This window comes from Peromyscus leucopus, chromosome 8b (assembly GCF_004664715.2).
Source record: "Peromyscus leucopus breed LL Stock chromosome 8b, UCI_PerLeu_2.1, whole genome shotgun sequence".
NCBI classification, from domain to species: Eukaryota; Metazoa; Chordata; class Mammalia; order Rodentia; family Cricetidae; genus Peromyscus; species Peromyscus leucopus.
In genome coordinates, this window is record NC_051086.1 from 62,897,116 (window position 1) to 62,912,869 (window position 15,754).

The 15,754-nt window shown below is 39.7% G+C and overlaps 1 protein-coding gene across 12 annotated transcripts in view; it reads left to right on the forward strand.

The window, feature by feature from the left end:
• The window catches only part of Nf1 (neurofibromin 1), a 256,805-nt gene that overhangs the window by 115,004 nt on the left and 126,047 nt on the right, over positions 1-15,754 (forward strand). For all 12 annotated transcript variants that reach the window (XM_028866918.2, XM_028866927.2, XM_028866928.2 and 9 more), the window contains 6 exons: positions 615-698; positions 1,453-1,569; positions 2,335-2,516; positions 3,219-3,430; positions 14,874-15,035; positions 15,167-15,270. In XM_028866918.2, coding sequence (XP_028722751.1) covers positions 615-698; positions 1,453-1,569; positions 2,335-2,516; positions 3,219-3,430; positions 14,874-15,035; positions 15,167-15,270 — 861 coding nt within the window. The remainder of the gene's footprint in view (positions 1-614; positions 699-1,452; positions 1,570-2,334; positions 2,517-3,218; positions 3,431-14,873; positions 15,036-15,166; positions 15,271-15,754) is intronic.

Consider the following 15,754-nt stretch of genomic DNA (forward strand, 5'->3'; position numbering starts at 1 on the left):
GAGTTCTCAGAAGAGCAAAATCGGGTCTTTTATGTGAAGTGCTGTGAAGAAAAGCTTGGTTCTATGGGGAAGGGGAGGTGGGTGAAGAAGTGTTGTGCATATTTGTTTTCTTTCTTTTTCTGAATATCGTCCCAAGTTTCTCAAAGCTCTGCTCCTCTGGGAATCTGGGTTTTTTTTGGGTTCTCTCTCTCTCTCTCTCTCTCTCTCTCTCTCTCTCTCTCTCTCTCTCTCTCTCTCCCCTCCCTCCCTCCCTTTCTTAAACTAACTCATGGCACTAAAAGTTTAATTCTGTTTCCACATTGGCAATATAGGAAAGTGCCAGTGCAAAGGACCAGCATCCAAGTTGTATCTTTTTGTGCCCTTCTGACTTTTATTTCATTACATCTGATAGCAGTGTTTCTTCTATAAAGTCATACTGAATTCATTGACTGTTGGCTCTTTTGGTATATTGGCATACACCTGCAGTCCCAACAGTCAGAAGGCTAAGGCAGAAGTTCAAGGCCAGTCTGGGCTATACAACTATGCAATAAAACCCTTGTCTAAATTATCAAACTGTGTGTGTGTGTGTGTGTATTAAAAATTTGTTTATTCTTTTCCTTTTCATCATTCTGCAGGAATAAGATGGTAGAATACCTAACAGACTGGGTTATGGGAACGTCAAACCAAGCAGCAGATGATGATGTAAAGTGTCTTACAAGGTAAAGACAGAGAGACCTTTAAGAACTGTCATTTTTTACCTTACTCATGAAAACCACTACAGGTATGGCTGTTAAGTATTTATAACACACTGTATTTAACTTGTTTTGTTGGTGGTAAGCTTTCGTATTTGAAATATATAAAGTTCTTTCTTTTTTTTTTTTAATTTCAAGGGAAAGACTTAGTTGAAACAAATGTGAGAGAGGACTAGGGAAGTGGTGTTGGCTTAGGAAGAATGGTCAACAGTTATTGAGAAAGAAGGTGCATAAAGCATTAGATCGTATTACTTTATGATTAGATAAAGGTATTGATTGAGGACTGTAATTATGCTGAGTCTTTCTAAGGCATAATTGCTTAGATTTGCTTTAATGACAAATGATTGGTGCATATCAGAAATGATAACTATGAACAGTATGACAACTTCATCTTTTTCTCTGGCCAGGTATAACTTTCATAGTATATACTCTTTATTTGGTTCCTTGATTAATTGAATATTTTCATTTTTATACTGTGATGTTGGAGCTTGAACCTAAGACATGTAAATGCTAAATTGGACTACATCCTCAGCCCCATACTTTTGATTTGACATAGATATTATGTTAGAAGTTACGTGGCTAAAAGTTTGCAGTCTTTGTGTGTGTTCTAGGCATGGCATATTTACTGATGCTTAGGTTGTGCTTATAGTTTATCAAAAAAATGGAGAGCCCTAGAGTTGGTGTCTGGAAGGCTCATGGTTTCTACATTACTTTTTTTTAGGGATTTGGACCAAGCGAGCATGGAAGCAGTAGTTTCACTCCTTGCCGGTCTTCCACTACAGCCCGAAGAAGGAGATGGGGTGGAACTGATGGAGGCCAAATCACAGCTATTTCTTAAGTAAATTTCAACCACCAAAAATCAAAGCAAAAAAGCAAATATAGCTTCTTCCCTCCCAAACAAAGAAATGTAACTAAGTTGCTAATTATTGTATTTAAAAGAAGACCTAATTACTTTTGTATTGTGGCCATTGGCTGTTCTTATAAAACATACCATATCTACTTGTGCAATGATGGGGCCAAGATTAGAAGATAATTTTTTTTTTAAAGAAAATAATGTGATCATTGAATTTCTTGTAATAAATCTAGATTGTGTCATTAAGTCATTTAAAATGACAATGTCTAAGCCAGGTATGGTGGCACACACCTTTAATCCCAGCATTCAGGAGGCAGAGGCAGGCAGATCTTTGAGTTCAAGGCCGGTGTGATCTACAAAGCGAGTTCTAAGACAGCCAGGACTACAAAGAGAAACCCTGTCTCAAAACCAAACAAACAAAAACAAACAGCCCCCCCCCAAGACAAACAAGACAATGTCTAAACTATTTGGACCATGAATATTGTATGCTAAATATTAAAAATGACACATTTGCCAAGAAACCTTGCACATCTTCTGTGCCTGTGTCTTGAAATCAATACTGTACTTTGCCAGGATAAAATAATTCTCACAGCAATTTAATAATGAACTACATTGACTTCTTACTCCAAGATTAGAAAAGCATATATTCATGGCCATGCATAGTGTCATATATGATCACTCAGAATGCATGTTTAGCTTTCTGGTTGATGTGACCTTCACTGTGTAAAGGTCAGTCTTTGTATTTCCCAGGTACTTCACCCTGTTTATGAACCTTCTGAATGACTGTAGTGAAGTTGAAGATGAAAACGCACAGACTGGTGGCAGGAAACGTGGCATGTCTCGAAGGCTGGCATCCTTGAGGCACTGTACAGTGCTTGCAATGTCCAACTTACTCAATGCTAATGTGGACAGTGGACTCATGCACTCCATAGGTGAGATCAAATGAAAGCTACACATAAAACTGTCCCAGCATGGTGGTGCATGCCCTTAATCCCATCAACCAGGAGCAAACAGGTTGTTTGTGAGTTTAAGGCTTGCCTGGTCCATACAGGTTGTTCCAGGCCAGTGAAAGTTACACAGTGACCCTGTCTCTAAACAAACAAACAAACAAACAAATAAAAACAAAAAAGAAATACAAAACCCTAGAGAGCTGGGCTGGAGAGATGGCTTAGTGGTTAAGAGCATTAGCTGTTCTTCCAGAGGACCTGGGTTTAGTTTCCATCACCCACGTGGTGGCTCACAATCACCTAGGGAATATGATAGTGCCCCCTTGCCTCTGTGGTAACCAGGCACACATGTAGTGCCCAGACATACATGCATGCAAAAACACTTATACACGGCCGGGTGTGGTGGCGCACGCCTTTAATCCCAGCACTTGGGAGGCAGAGGCAGGCGGATCTCTGTGAGTTCGAGGCCAGCCTGGGCTACAGAGTGAATTCCAGGATAGGCGCCAACACTACACAGAGAAACCCTGTCTCGAAAAACCAAAACAAACAAACAAACAAACAAACAAAAACCCAAACACTTATACACATAAAATAAAAAATTAAAACCTAGAGTTGACATGACATGTAAAACAAAAATTGCTTAAGTCAGGCTGTGGTAGTAAATTTGTATCTGTCTGTCCATGTCAGGCTTAGGTTATCACAAGGATCTCCAGACAAGAGCTACATTTATGGAAGTTCTGACAAAAATCCTTCAACAAGGCACAGAGTTCGACACACTTGCAGAAACAGTGTTGGCAGATCGGTTTGAGAGACTTGTGGAGCTGGTCACAATGATGGGGGACCAAGGAGAGCTCCCTATTGCTATGGCTCTTGCCAATGTGGTCCCTTGTTCTCAGTGGGTAAGTTTATTGAGAAAGTAGGGAAGTAGAATGCCTGGCATATAGCCAGTATTTCAAAATAAGTTTGTTCATAAACGTTTATTAGGTGAATGGATAAAAATGTAAGAACTAGAAAAAGTATGCAATGTAGAGCTGAGAATGTAGCTCAGTTAGAATGCTTTCCCTAGCACCACAGAAAATCATGGTTGTGCATGCCTTTAATCTCAGCACTTGGATGGTGGGAGCAAGAGGGTCAGAAGTTCAAGGTCCTCCTTGGGTAAATAGTGAGTTTGAGGACATCTTGAACATTATAAGACTGTCTCAAAAAATTAAAGTGGACCAACCTGAGTCATTAAACTTTTTTTCTATGTATTTTGTTTTCATCTATAGAGAAATGATTGGTACATCTAGCCCCAACTAGTATTTTCTTTCTTTCCACCCCAATGAAAATGACCATTTACTCACTAATATTAAAGAAAATATAAAACCACTGATGTGATCTCATATCTTTACATAATAGATAAAGTAATTAGTAAATCTAACTTTAGTTGTTAGTAATGCTAAATCTTATAATCTGTGATTTATGCTGTTTACTGTCTCTGCCTTATATAATTTTGTTTTTACTTGAAGTATTACATACTCTCTTGCATTTGAAATTTGCATTTGAAGTTGTGCTGGTGTGGTGGCAGACATTTGTAACCCTTACACTTGGAAAGTGGAGGCAAGACAATCAAGAATCAAAGCTCATCTTTGCCTACATAACAAGTTCAAGGCCAGCTTGGGCTCCTTAAGACCCTGTCTCAAAACTAAATGGATAGATAAAATACTATAGACATATCTGGCTATTTGGCCTTCTAAATTTATTTTTTGTTCTCGGGATTGATGCCAGGACCTCATACATGTTAGGCAAGTGCTTTCTTACTGAGCTGCACCCTCCACCCATAAAACTACAACATTTTTAATACTACATGCTAAACTTTGAGAAAATTTTTGTTCATTTCCATTTTAAAAAGTCATGTGGATCCCTGTGTTGTTGCCTATCCTTTACTCTCAGCATTGGGGAGGCAAAGGCAGGAAGATCTGTGGTCCACATGGCAGGTTTCAGGCCAGCTGGAGGCCCTCTCTTTATTTAAAGCCATATGGTTTATTTTACAAAAAAAAAGACTTTAATAAGAGTAACTTGTAATTACTAAGGTATTCTTAGTTTTTGCTTAAAAGCTGTGATGGGAGGGTGAGAAACTGGAAAGATGGCTCAGCAGTTAAGAACATTGGCTGTGTTTCTAAAAGACCTGGGCTAGATTCCCAGCTCACAACTTGCAACTCCAGTCCCAGGAGATTGGGTGCCCTCTTCTGGCCTCATTAGGCAAAACAACCACTCACATAAAATTAACAACACAACCCAAGAAAACCTACCCATAGGAAGGCCTGGAGAGATGTTTTGGTGGTTAAGAGTGCTTGCTGCTCTGTAAAGGGACTGGAGTTCAGATCCCAGCACTCCATCGGACAGCTAATAAACACATGCTTACTAGCTCCAAGAGATCTGATATCCTTTTCTGGCCTCCATGGACACTCTCGCACACATGTGCCCATGTACACATAAATTGAAAATACACATTTAAAAACACCTAACATTGAAAACAGAGGCTTAATGATCATGTTTCTTATACCCGGAAATAAAACTCAAATTCTCTTCTCTGGCTTCTAGTCCTGTACCTAATCTGGGCCGGCCTTACCTCGGCCTCCATCTAAGGTTGTCCCTCTGCACTCTCAGCACTTCTGTTCCTCAGATGTGCTAACCATTTCTGCCCTAAGGCATCCTTGCCACCGCCGCCACTGCCGCTGCCGCTGCTTTCTGAGGTGCTTCTCTGGTTGTTTTGATTTGATTCAGTTGGATTTTAGTAAGACATGAGCTCTATCGTAACATGGGCTCTAGCCTCAGATTTTTTTTTTTTAAAGATGAAAGAGGCCTCACCTTGTGGCTCTGGCTGGCCTGAAATTCACTATGTAAACATCCATCTCAGGCATGCAGCTTCACATCTGGCTTACTTAGAATTACAATTTATATCCATTGATTAGCAACACTCCTAAATTATCTTTTTCAAGCCTAAAATTATGTCACACATCTTCCTATGTATCATAAATATTCTGAATTTTTTTTAGTAATTAAAAAATAAGTTTTTTTAAAAAAACTTATTTATTACATATACAGTGTTCTGTCTGCATATATGCCTGCATGCCAGAAGAGGGCACCAGATCTCATTACAGATGGTTGTGAGCCTCCATGTGGTTACTGGAAATTGAACTCTGGACCTCTGGAAGAGCAGCTAGTGCTCTTAACCTCTGAGCCATCTCTCCAGCCCCAGTAGTTTTCTTAATAAAGAATCAAGGTCTGGTGATGTTGCCTAGTGGTAGACTTCTTGTCTAGCATGTCTGAGACCCTATTCTTGATCCTTAACACAAGAAAACAAAAGTTGATTTGAGCCAAAGAAGCGTAGATTCATTTTGTTTTCTTGCAGTAAATATTTGAGCTTTATATTAAATGGCTTAATATACTTTTTATTTATTTACTTTTTTGGAGATAGGATTTCTTTGTGTAGCTGTGGCTGGCCTGGAATTCACTGTGTAGAACCAGGATATAGCCTCATTCACACAAAGATACTCTGCTTTCCCATTGCAGGGGTTAAAGGCATATACTACCATCCTTGACCTCAATTACTTAAATGTTTTTTTGAGATTTTATTTATTTTTATATTGTATGTATAGGTGTTTTGACTACATGTGTGTTTGTGCACTGTGTGTGTATGCAGTGCCCAAAGAGACCAGAAGAGGCTGTTGGATTCCCTGAAACTGCAATTAAAGTGGTTATAAGCTGCATGTCGGTGCTGGGAATTGAACCCGGGTCCTCTGGAGCAGCAGCCAATGCTCTCAACTGCTGATTCATCTCTCCATCCCTTTAAATTACTTTTGTTCTTTGACAATTTCATACATATAAAAAAATGTCTCTTGGTCATATACACCAGTGGGTCTCTACCTTCCTAATGTTGCTTAATACAGTTCCTTGTGTTGTGGGTACCCCAACCATAAAATTATTTTTGTTGCTACTTCATAACTGTAATTTTGCTACTGTTATGAATCTAAATGTAAGTATCTAGCCGGGCGGTGGTGGCACATGCCTTTAATCCCAGCACTCGGGAGGCAGAGCCAGGCGAATCTCTGTGAGTTCAAGGCCAGCCTGGGCTACCAAGTGAGCTCCAGGAAAGGCGCAAAGCTATGCAGAGAAACCCTGTTTCGAAAAACAAAACAAACAAAAAAACCCTAAATGTAAGTATCTGATATTTGACCTCTGTGAAAGGGTTGTTTGACTCCCGAGATGATCTACACTCTTGGCTCCCCATTCCCACTCCCTTTCTTTCTGTTTCTTTTTTTAAGACAAGATATCGATACAGCTTGGACCTCTTTTTAAAAACAAAACAAATAAGCAAACAACTCAGTATCATCCGTATCAGTTAGAGCTTCTGAGGAAGCATGGGTCCCTACTAACAATGGTTTTGTTGTTGTCGTTGTTGTTTTCTTTTGCTTTGCTTGGGACTCTTATGTAACTTGGCCTGGGCTCAAGTTTTTAATCTTCCTGCCTCCACTTCCAGGGTACTGGGATTACAAGTATGTTCTATCACATTTGTCAGAACTTTATCTAAAAGTGAACAAAAAATTAAAGTATTAAAAAGTAATTTGATTATGTAAAAATACATGTGTTAAAATTTAGTTTTCTAGAATTTCCAGGACTTAGGAGAAGAAAGGAGAGTAGAACACCATTTCACATGGCCCTGAAAGCAGCAGCTGCGGCTGTCTCTCCTTTCTGTTATGTTGGAATTGAAGCAGTACCTGGTGGTGCTAGATAAGCCCTCCACCATCAAGCTGTATCCCAAGCCCAACGACTTCTGATTAGTCCCTAAAGTCTTGTCCTTTTACTTAATTTCATAATGGAGGGTATGGTTTGTATATTATGTCAAAGAAGGATTGTATAACTATAAGAAATAAAGCAGACACTGAGTCTTTATAATTCTCTGGCTCCTGGGGTATTTGTGGTGAGGATTATTCAACCTTTCCCTTACTACAGTGTCTTGTTCTTTTAATCCTGGGACCAGGTCAGGCTGAGGAGAGGGCTCTGGTGTGTGAAGGTTGAGGGTTCTTTTTATCATAGATATCACTACTCTGTCTCTTCTTAATGTTGGGTTTAACAGTGCATTACAATTTTATCAATTGTATGAAACATTGTCTTAGCTAGGATTCCTAATGCTGCAACCAAACACCATGACCAAAAGGCAAGTTGGGGCGGAAAGGGTTTATTAGGCTTACACTTCAGCATTGCTGTTCATCGCTGAAGGAAGTCAGGGCAGGAACTCAAACAGGGCAGGAACCTGGAGGCAGGAGCTGATGCAGAGGCCATGGAGGGGAGCTGCTTACTGCCTTGCTTCCCATGGCTTGCTCAGCCTGCTTTTTTAGAACCCAGGACCAGCAGCCCAGGGATGACCCCACCTTGCATGGGCTTGGTTCTCTCCCATTGATCACTAACTGAGAAAATGTCTTACAGCCGGATCTCAAGGAGGCCTTTCCTCAGCTGAGACTCCTTCCTCTGATAATTCTATAGCTTGTGTCAGATTGACACACAAAACCACCCAGTACAAACAAACACACACATTCTCTCTCTCTCTCCTGTAAGGAACAAAAGGGTTATCGCACAAATAATAGAAAGGTTAACTTCAATCCTAACTCTTTGGATGTGTGTAAATTTGACAGAATTTGGGGATTGAATATCTAGCTGAGGCTGCACCCCACCTTTCTGATTTTTAAACAGTCCTTTAGTGTTTAGTGCATTTTTGTTGCTTCTCTGCCTTGGCTGTAATGTATTTAATCAGTTCTAAGAAAACATTCTGTGGAACTCATACCCTAACCCTGTAGACCAGGCTGTCCTCAAACTCACAGAGATCTGCCTGGCTCTGCCTCCTGAGTGCTGGGATTAAAGGCATGCGCCACCACTGCCTGGCACCAAAGTGAACTCTTCTTTTCTTTTTTCTTTTCTTTTTTTTTTTTTTTTTTTTGTGGTCTGATTGTTCTTTATTTTATATCTAGAATCCACCTATGAGTGAGTACATACCATAACTGTCTTTCTGGGTTTGGGTTACCTCACTCAGGATGATTTTTTCTAGTTCCATCCATTTGCCTGCAAATTTCATGCTTTCATTGTTTTTCTCTGCTGAGTAGTACTCCATTGTGTATATGTACCACATTTTTTTCATCCATTCTTCCGTTGATGGGTATCTAGGTTGTTTCCAGGTTCTGGCTATTACAAATAGTGCTGCTATGAACATAGCTGAGCATGTATCTTTATGGTATGAATCAGCATTCCTTGGGTATATGCCCAAGAGTGGGATGGCTGGGTCTTGAGGTAGTTCGATTCCTAATTTTCTGAGAAACCGCCATACTGATTTCCACAGTGGTTGTACAAGTTTACATTCCCACCAACAGTGGAGGAGTGTTCCCTTTGCTCCACATCCTCTCCAACATTGGTTGTCATCGGTGTTTTTGATCGTAGCCATTCTAACAGGTGTAAGGTGGTATCTCAGAGTCGTTTTGATTTGCATTTCTCTGATGATTAAGGATGTTGAGCATTTCTTTAAATGTCTTTCAGCCATTTGTAGTTCTTGTTTTGTGAATTCTCTGTTTAGCTCTTTAGCCCATTTTTTAATTGGACTGTTCAGTACTTTGATGTCTAGTTTCTTGAGTTCTTTATATATTGTGGAGATCAATCCTCTGTCAGATGTGGGGTTGGTGAAGATCTTTTCCCATTCTGTTGGCTGTCTTTTTGTCTTATTGACTGTGTCTTTTGCCCTGCAAAAGCTTCTCAGTTTCGAGAGGTCCCATTTATTAATTGTTGTGCTCAGGGTCTGAACTGTTGGTGTTTTATTTAGGAAATGGTCTCCGGTGCCAATGCGTTCAAGAGTGCTTCCTATTTTCTTTTCTATTAAGTTTAGTGTAACTGGATTTATGTTTAGGTCTTTGATCCACTTGGACTTGAGTTTTGTGCATGGTGACAGATATGGATCTATTTGTAATCTTTTACACATTGACATCCAGTTATGCCAGCACCATTTGTTGAAGATACTTTCTTTGTTCCATTGTATAGTTTTGGCTCCTTTGTCAAAAACCAGGTGTTCATATGTGCATGGATTAATGTCAGGGTCTTCAATTCGATTCCATTGGTGTTTTTATACCAGTACCAAGCTGTTTTTATTACTATAGCTCTATAGTAGAGTTTGAGGTCAGGGATGGTGATGCCTCCAAGGGTTGCTTTATCGTATAGGATTCTTTTAGCTATCCTGGGTCTTTTGTTTTTCCATATAAAGTTGAGTATTTTTCTTTCCAAGTCTGTGAAGAATTGTGTTGGGATTTTGATGGGGATTGCATTGAATCTGTAGATTGCTTTTGGTGAGATTGCCATTTTTACTATGTTAATCCTACCTATCCATGAGGATGGGAGATCCTTCCATTTTCTGATATCTTCTTCAGTTTCTTTCTTTAGAGATTTAAAGTTCTTATCAAAAAGGTCTTTCACTTGTTTCTCTGACTTCTTTCTCAGCCCTTTTATCATTTGTGTATAGGAGGGCTACTGATTTTTTGAGTTGATCTTGTATCCTGCCACTTTACTGAAGGAGTTTATCATCTGTAGGAGTTCCCTGGTAGAGTTTTTGGGGTCACTTATGTATACTATCATATCATCTGCAAATAGTGAAAGTTTGACTTCTTCCTTGCCAATTTGTATCCCTTTGATCTCCTTTTGTTGTCTTATTGCTCTAGCTAGAACTTCTAGTACTATATTGAATAAATATGGGGAGAGTGGACAGCCTTGTCTTGTTCCTGAATTTAGTGGTATCGCTTTGAGTTTCTCTCCATTTAATTTGATGTTTGCTGTTGGCTTGCTATAAATTGCTTTTATTATGTTTAGAAATGTTCCTTGTATTCCTGATCTTTCTAAGACCTTTATCATGAAGGGGTGTTGGATTTTGTCAAAGGCTTTTTCAGCATCTAAGGAGATGATCATGTGGTTTTTTTCTTTCAGTTTATATGCTGTATTACATTGACTGATTTCCGTATGTTGAACCATCCTTGCATCCCTGGAATGAATCCTACTTGGTCGTGATGGATGATTGTTTTGATGTATTCTTGGATTCGGTTTGCCAATATTTTGTTGAGTATTTTTGCATCAATATTCATGAGGGAGATTGGTCTGTAGTTCTCTTTCTTTGTTGCATCTTTGTGTAGTTTGGGTATCAGGGTCATTGTAGCCTCATAAAAAGAGTTTGGTAGTGTTCCTTCTGTTTCTATTGTGTGGAACACTTTGAAGAGGATTGGTATTAGTTCTTTGAAAGTCTGGTAGAATTCTGCACTGAAACCATCTGGTCCTGGGCTTTTTTTGGTTGGGAGACTTTTGATGACTGTTTCTATTTCTTTAGGGGTTATTGGTCTATTTAAATGGTTTATCTGGTCTTGATTTAATTTTGGTATGTGATATTTATCCCCAAAATTGTCCATTTCTTCCTGGTTTTCCATTTTTGTGGAGTACAGGTTTTTGAAATATGATCTGATGCTTCTCTGGATTTCCTCGTTGTCTGTTGTTATGTCTCCCCTTTCATTTCTGATTTTGTGAATTTGGGTGCTCTCTCTTTGCCTTTTGGTTAATTTGGCTAGGGGTTTGTCTATCTTGTTGATTTTTTCAAAGAACCAACTCTTTGTTTCATTGATTTTTTGTATTGTTCTCTTGTTTTCTATTTTGTTGATTTCAGTCCTCAATTTAATTATTTCCTGGCATCTATTTCTCCTGGGTGAGTTTGTTTCTTTTTGTTCTAGAGCTTTCAGTTGTGCTGTTAATTCATTGGTATGGGATTGCTCCATCTTCTTTATGTGTGCATTTAGAGCTTTGAATTTTCCTCTTAGCACTGCTTTCATAGTGTCCCACAAGTTTGGGTATGTTGTACTTTCATTTTCATTGAATTCTAGGAACTCTTTAATTTCTTTCTTTATTTCTTCCTTGACCCATTGATGTTTCAGGTGGGCATTATTCAGTTTCCATGAGTTTGTGGGTTTTCTATAATTTTTTGTTGTTATTGAAGTCTAACTTTAAGGCATGGTAGTCTGATAAGATACAGGAGGTTATTCCAATTTTTTTCTATCTGTTGAGATTTGTTTTGTGTCCAAGCATGTGGTCAATTTTTGAGAAGGTTCCATGGGGTGCTGAGAAGAAGGTATATTCTTTTGTGTTAGGATGGAATATTCTGTAGATATCTATTAGGTCCATTTGAGTCATAACATCTGTTAGGTCCTTTATTTCTTGGTTAAGTTTCAGTCTGGTAGATCTATCTTTTGGTGAGAGTGGTGTGTTAAAATCTCCCACTACTAATGTGTGGGGTTTGATGTGCGTTTTAAACTTTAGTAGTGTTTCTTTTATGAATGTGGGTGCTTTTGTATTTGGAGCATAAATGTTTAGAATCGAGACTTCATCTTGGTGGATTTTTCCCGTGATAAATATGTAATGTCCATCCTGGTCTCTTTTGATTGATTTTAGTTTGAAGTCTATTTTATTAGATATTAGGATAGCTACACCAGCTTGTTTCTTAGGTCCATTTGCTTGGAAAGCCTTTTCCCAGCCCTTTAGTCGGAGGTAGTATCTGTCTTTGGAGTTAAGGTTGTGTTTCTTGTATGCAGCAAATGGATGGGTCCTGTTTTCTTTTTTTTTTTTTTTTTTTTTTTTTTTGGTTTTTCGAGACAGGGTTTCTCTGTGTAGCTTTGCGCCTTTCCTGGGACTCACTTGGTAGCCCAGGCTGGCCTCGAACTCACAGAGATCCGCCTGGCTCTGCCTCCCGAGTGCTGGGATTAAAGGCGTGCGCCACCACCGCCCGGCTCGGGTCCTGTTTTCTTATCCATTCTGTTAGCCTGTGTCTTTTTATAGGTGAGTTGAGACCATTGATATTGATGGATATTAATGACCAGTGATTGTTAATTCCTGTTATTTTTTGTGGTTGTGTTGTGTTGTCCTTCTGTGGTGTATGTTGGTGTGGAATTATCTATTGCTTGATTTTTCATGGATGTGTTTAGCTTCTTTGGGTTGAATTTTCCCTTCTAGTGCTTTCTGTAGGGCTGGGTTTGTGGACAGGTATTGATTAAATCTGGTTTTATCCTGGAATATTTTGTTTACTCCGCCTATGGTGATTGAGAGTTTTGCTGGGTATAATAGTCTGGGTTGGTATCTGTGGTCTCTTAGTGTCTGCATGAGGTTTGTCCATGATCTTCTAGCTTTCATAGTCTCTATTGAGTAGTCTGGTGTTATTCTGATGGGTTTCCCTTTATATGTTACTTGGTCTTTTTCCTTTGCGGCTCTTAATATTTTTTCTTTGTTCTGTGTGTTTAGTGTTTTGATTATTATGTGGCGAGGGGACTTTTTTTTTGATCCAGCCTATTCGGTGTTCTGTAAGCTTCTTGTATCTTCATAGGTATTTCTTTCTTTAGGTTAGGAAAGTTTTCTTCTATGATTTTGTTGTATATATTTTCTGTGCCTTTGAGTTGGTATTCTTCTCCTTCTTCTATCCCTATTATTCTTAGGTTTGGTCTTTTCATGGTGTCCCAAATTTTCTGGACGTTTTGTGTTACGACTTTTTTGTCTTTAGTGTTTTCTTTGACTGACGAATCTATTTTCTCTATCGTGTCTTCAGTGTCAGAGATTCTCTGTTCCATCTCTTGCAATCGGTTGGTTATGCTTGTTTCTGTAGTTCCTGTTTGTTTAGTCAGCATTTCTATTTCCAGCATTCCCTCAGCATGTGTTTTCTTTATTGTCTCAAATTCATTTTTCAGATCTTGGAATGTTTCTTTCATCTGTTTAATTGCTTTTTCTTGGCTTGATTTGATTTCTTCCCATTTTTTGTTCAGTTTTTCTTTCATTTCTTTAAGGGAGTTTTTTATTTCCTCTTTAATGGAGTTTTTCTTTTCCTCTTTAAGGGAAGTTTTTATTTCCTCTTTAAGGGAGTTTTTCATTTCCTCTTTAAGGAAAGTTTTTATTTCCTCTTTAAGGTAGTTTTTCATTTCCTCTTTAACGAAAGTTTTTATTTCCTCTTTGAGGGAATGTTTTATTTCTTTTTTAAGGACCTCTATCATCTTCTTAAAGTCATTTTTAGGGTTGATTTCTTCTGTTTCTTCTGTCATGGTATGTTTAGGTCTTGCAGGTGTAGAATCACTAGGTTCTGATGTTGCCATATAGGTCTTTATGTTGTTGCCTGTATTTTTGCACTGGCGTCTACTCATCTCTTCCTCTGTGCAGTGCAGGTGGTGTCTGTGTCTGAGAGTGCCTCTCTTGTTCTAATTTTTAGTCTTGGTTTGGTAGAGGTTCTTGGTTAAATTGGTGCTATTGGGCTATTTCTTCAGGGGCAGCTGATTTCAATCGGTGAATTATATACTTATGATTCTGGTGATCTGGTTTGGTGGCTGGGTAGCGCCTTCTTCTGTGTTCCCAGGTCACGTTTTGTTCATTTGTCAACTCCTCAGCTAATCTTGTTTCTTCAGACTTTAAACTGTAGGCATCTGAATCCTCTCCCAGATGGGTTTCAGCTGAGCAGGGTAGACTCACCAACAACTCCCAAGTTGTTGGGTTTCACAGGATCAGCAGCTTGGCCCTGGGTTGTCCTCAGACGGAGTGTTCAGATTCGTTCTGGTTCCGACCCACGGAGACAGCTTCTTCCCCAGGTGTTGGGGTTAGGGGCTTCCCTGTTCCAAGCTGCGTCTGCTTGTCTCTGTCCCTGGGCCTGTCTACCTCTGCGGTCCGCCGCCGGGCCTGTATGTCTCTGCCGGCTGCTGCTGGGCCTGTATGTCCCTATCGGTCACCGGTCACCGCTGCCGGGCCTGTCTACCTCTGCGGGCTGCCTCCGCGAGCCTACCTGAGTCTGCTTGTCTCTGCTGCCATGCCTGTCTACCTCTGTGGGCCGCCGCCGGGCCTGTATGTCTCTGCCGGCTGCTGCTGGGCCTGAATGCCCCTATCGGCTGCTGCCACTGGGCCCGTCTACCTCTGCGGACTGCCTCCGCGGGCCTACCCGCCTCTCAAACTCTTATTTTCATGATGTAATTTGAGCCAAATCCTAAAGTCTTTCTTCTGTCTTTTGGTAAAGCCTGAATCTCTAATCTTTCCTCCAGTTAATCCTTGGTGTTAACAACTGTTATAAACACATTTAAAAAGTCACCTATCAGACAAATTTAAATCTTAGGAATAATTAGTTATCATTTACCTTGATTTAACGGGTGATTGTGAACTTTAAAATTGCCTCTTTTCTAACCTTTTTCAAAATTTTAAATCCACCTAAGAAAAAAGTAAAATTGTTCACACAAACACATTTTTTGTTTTTTTGTTTCTTCTTGTTGTTACCAGGATGAACTGGCTCGTGTTCTGGTTACTCTGTTTGATTCTCGGCACTTACTCTACCAGCTGCTCTGGAACATGTTTTCTAAGGAAGTAGAATTGGCAGACTCCATGCAGACTCTTTTCCGAGGCAACAGCTTGGCCAGTAAGATAATGACATTCTGCTTTAAGGTGTGTATCACTCACTTTGTGTGTCTGTGTGCACTGGGGTGTTGAGAAGAAATTCTTTACAGGATGTGTTGGGTTGATTACCTTTTTAATGCAGGCTGTATGGATCTGTGCCTAATTGTGTGTTTCTTTAGGTATATGGTGCTACTTACCTACAAAAGCTCTTAGATCCTCTGTTACGAATTGTGATCACATCTTCAGATTGGCAGCATGTTAGCTTCGAAGTGGATCCCACCAGGTGTGTCCTCTTTGTCACGGTTGCTCCCTCCATGTTACCTGCATTATGTCCACTGGGCTCCAGTATATCAACACTGAATTATAGCCGCAGCATAGACTCGAGTGTAGAAGTTTCCAGGGAAACCTGAAAACAAGAACACTAGAGGAAATGGACATCCACAGCTCCAGCAAACATTCAACGTAACTAACTCCCAGGCGGATCAAAGCCTTACACTGAAAGCCTGTTCACCTCAGTTCCTTGTCAGGCATCAGAACCAGACTTGGATGTGATGGGAATTTTGGAATTTTTACACTGACTATTTATAAAAATAATCATAGTTATTATGCTGAGAGCTCCAGTGGATGTGGGGGGGACGGACGGACAGACATGGAAAACATGAAAGAATCAGTGACTAATACAAGCAGGGAGCAGGAAAGCTAACAAGGAATACAAAAGCAAAAGATGCTAAAAAAAAAAAAAAAACATGTAACAGAGGAAGAATGAT